The sequence below is a fragment of the Panthera onca genome, chromosome B4 (assembly GCF_046562875.1).
Source record: "Panthera onca isolate mPanOnc1 chromosome B4, mPanOnc1 haplotype 2, whole genome shotgun sequence".
NCBI classification, from domain to species: Eukaryota; Metazoa; Chordata; class Mammalia; order Carnivora; family Felidae; genus Panthera; species Panthera onca.
In genome coordinates this window covers 81,358,291-81,361,726 of record NC_138345.1, presented here as the reverse complement: position 1 = coordinate 81,361,726, position 3,436 = coordinate 81,358,291, and the positions used below count along the sequence as shown (strand labels likewise).

Genomic DNA, 3,436 nt, shown 5'->3' with positions numbered 1-3,436 from the left:
CAAAAAGGATCTGGATGGCCTGCCGTTGCTTCCAGGACCCGAGTTACCCCAGACAGAAACAGAGCTCAGAAAGAAATTACAAGCTCCATGAAAAGCAAAAAATGAGTAAAATCTAACTAGGAATATCCATGTGAAATTCTGAGAATGCACATCCTTAGAAAAGGCTTGAGAGGCCCCCAGAATCTCTAGGGGGACTGAATGGTGACGGTCTTGCTCTGCACAAATCTGGTTTTACAAGACTGTGAGAGATGGTTGTGTTTTCAAATGTGTACATAACAATAAAAAGGTAGTAGGAACGTGAAGACACAGAGAAAAATGGTCCAATCAAACAAATGAAATCTTCATTAGCCAACCCTGGAGAAATATATGCACTACTGACAAATTATGCTCAATGAACTAGGAAAGTGGCATGTGTTTTAGTTTTATCATATTTATTTTGAATTTTTAACAAATATATATATATATATATATATATATATATATATATATATATTTAAATAACACAGAACATGGAAATTCTATAAATAGTACTCAATATCATGATCAATATTTTCCTTGATAATATGCACTAAATTTCACAAAATATAAAGCTCTACATTTAAAGTGTAATTCACTACTCCATATTACTTCTAAGGACTGAATGTAACATACAATATATAGGAAGTGTATATTTTTAAATGTTAAGAAATTACCAATGAATATCTTGAAAACACAAAAGAAATCACACACTGATTTTGAAACTCTACATTCAAAGTATGATAGGCTGTTATATGTATTTTTTAGGGATTTTTTATTAATAGAATTAAAACTGTTTTTCACATTCTGTTATAGGGTATGTCTTAAAGAAATCCATACCCAAAAATTTTGTAGGAGAAATAAAGTTTACCATATTTTAAAAGAAGTGAATAAACCATGCATTGGGGAAATCTGGGTGTGGAAGTGGAAATGGACTGGAAAAACATTAAGTTAACTGTAAAGTGGCATATAAGAGACTATGGGAACAAGCATACGGATATAGACATTTAGGAATTTTAAGATTTTACCTACTTACTCTTTAGCATGTCCTTTGTTTGCCAAAATAAATATTTGAAGAAAATACTACTTTATGGACCACATCTTTGAAGGCTTGCTTCACTTGCTGGTTTCTCAGAGTGTAAATGAAGGGGTTCAGCATGGGGGCAACAGAGGTATTGAGAATAGCTACTCCCTTGGTCAATGATGCCCTTTCTTTTGCAGAGGGATTAGCATACATGAATATACAGCTTCCATAAGAGATGGAGATGACAATCATATGAGAGGAACATGTGGAGAAAGCCTTTTTTCTCTGACTGGCAGATGGGATTCTCAAAATAGTTCTGATAATATACATGTAAGATAAAATCACCAATGCCAGAGTGAATAGCAAAGCAACCAACGCAAAGTAAAAACCGATGACTTCTAGAAACCATGTATCTGAACAAGACAGTCGTAAAAGGGGAAAATAGTCACATGCAAAGTGATCAATGACATTGGAAGCACAGTAATCCAGCTGGAGCAGAAGCATGAGGGGTGGGAAAATGGTCAGGAACCCTCCCAGCCACGCACAGAGCACAAGCCAGGTGCAGAGTTTCCTGTTCATGATGGCGGTGTAATGCAGAGGCTTGCAGATGGCAATGTAGCGATCATAGGACATGGCAGTGAGAATGTAAAATTCTGTCACCCCCATGAAAATAAGGAAAAAGAGTTGGGCTGCACAATTGTTAAAGGAAATAGTTTTATCCCTGGTGATAATTGCTCCTAGAAATCTAGGAATACAGACAGTTGTAAATGAGATTTCTAAGAAAGAGAAGTTTCGGAGGAAGAAATACATTGGTGTCTGTAGATGAGGGTCCACCAAGGTTAGAGTGATGATAGTCAGGTTTCCAGCGACACTTAATATGTATGTGATAAATAAGAAGAGGAAAATCACAATCTGAAGGTCAGGATCATCAGAAAGGCCAAGCAGGACAAACTCTGTGATCACTGTGTGGTTCATTTCTCGGTCTCTCTCTCCCTGTCTCTCTGTCTCTCTGTCTCTGTCTGTCTCCCTCTCCTTTTTCTTCTCTTAAAGATATTTAGGTGGCAAGAATATTAAAGGGAGGAGATGAAAGATATAATTCATGATGATCAATATCACTGTCATGGATACAATTCTAAAGTATATTCTATAATCCATGCTGATCTTATTTTCAATTGAACTCTATTGTTTATATTTGGTTTTCATACACATTTGTGAGTTCAGCTTTATTTACTAGTTTTCTTATTTGAAATGTACCAGAAGTTTGGAAATCTTCATACAGTAACTCACATCATTGAGAGTGATGATTTATCATCATTGAAAGATGATAAATAAAATCAGTACTTCTTGCTTTGTCCAATTTATACGAATCATTACAATCTTCTTGAAAAATTAAGAGAAATATGCATTTTCTTTCTTTCCTGTCAAGTATTTATTAAACGATGCCACTACCTAGAAGCATAAATGGATAATCTTAATTCCATCACAAGGTAAAAGTGAAGTTTAGAACGGTTAAAGTAATAACCATTATACTTTGTATGATACAAATAATCAATTAATAACTTTCTTAACAAGTAAAATAGGATATAAATTACTAATTATTAATTTACTTCTACATTAATATTTTTGGTGTAGTCATCAAGATTATGTGAGAACATTATATTTTTATATTACGTAATAATACATATGTATTTACTATATGATTGAATAAATAACCTAATTATTTTATTTAACAGAACATACTCACTTACTGGTTTGTCTTGTAATTCCACTGAAATCATTAATGTTTGACATCTTCTGTGACTTGCTAGAAATGTACATATAGAAACATTTTTACTTTTGAGCTTAAAGGGACATACATTATCCATTTTGTGTATTACACTGTGGCACAAACTGGGAAAGAAGTAGTTGCCTCAGATCTTAGTAGCTCTGTCGGTTCTATATTTTGTTTGAATCTTCCTTCTGAGCTATTAGCTTTATGAAAAAGTGTTTGATTCTCTTGTAATTCTGCCTCACACTTATCTTTTACATGAGACCTCTTTTCCATAAGGGTATTCCAGAAACATAAAGAAGAATGTCTACCATTGGTACTAACCTATTCAGTTAATTCCCAGCTGTGTTATGCTGTAGATTTGGTTTTGTAAAATTATGACAGTTAACTCCTTTAAATTTAAATAGTCAAATTTGGGCTGTGAAGATTAGAATGCACCTCATTGCTTCCTTGCCAGACTTTAGCAAAGTTCACTCTGATCAGATTTGATTTGTTTTGTCTCTATTTTCGATGACTCAAAGGAAATAGTTCAGGAAATAAAAATACAATGTCAGAAAGCTTAAAAATATATTGAAATAATATGACAGTCCTCTTCAATAATGTTGATATAAAAACTTAAAGCAATATTT

The 3,436-nt window shown here is 33.5% G+C and overlaps 1 protein-coding gene across 1 annotated transcript; it reads right to left on the bottom strand.

The window, feature by feature from the left end:
• Positions 1–1,054: 1,054 nt before the first annotated feature.
• LOC144616985 (olfactory receptor 6C3-like) lies at positions 1,055–2,014 on the bottom strand. Its single transcript, XM_078450519.2, has one exon. It carries the CDS (start codon positions 2,012–2,014, stop codon positions 1,055–1,057), a length of 960 nt encoding a protein of 319 aa, XP_078306645.1.
• Between the last annotated feature and the right edge of the window lie 1,422 nt (positions 2,015–3,436).

Bases quoted from the DNA above. Each gene is read 5' to 3' on its own strand.
- LOC144616985 (XM_078450519.2), bottom strand. From the start codon at position 2,014: ATGAACCACACAGTGATCACAGAGTTTGTCCTGCTTGGCCTTTCTGAT.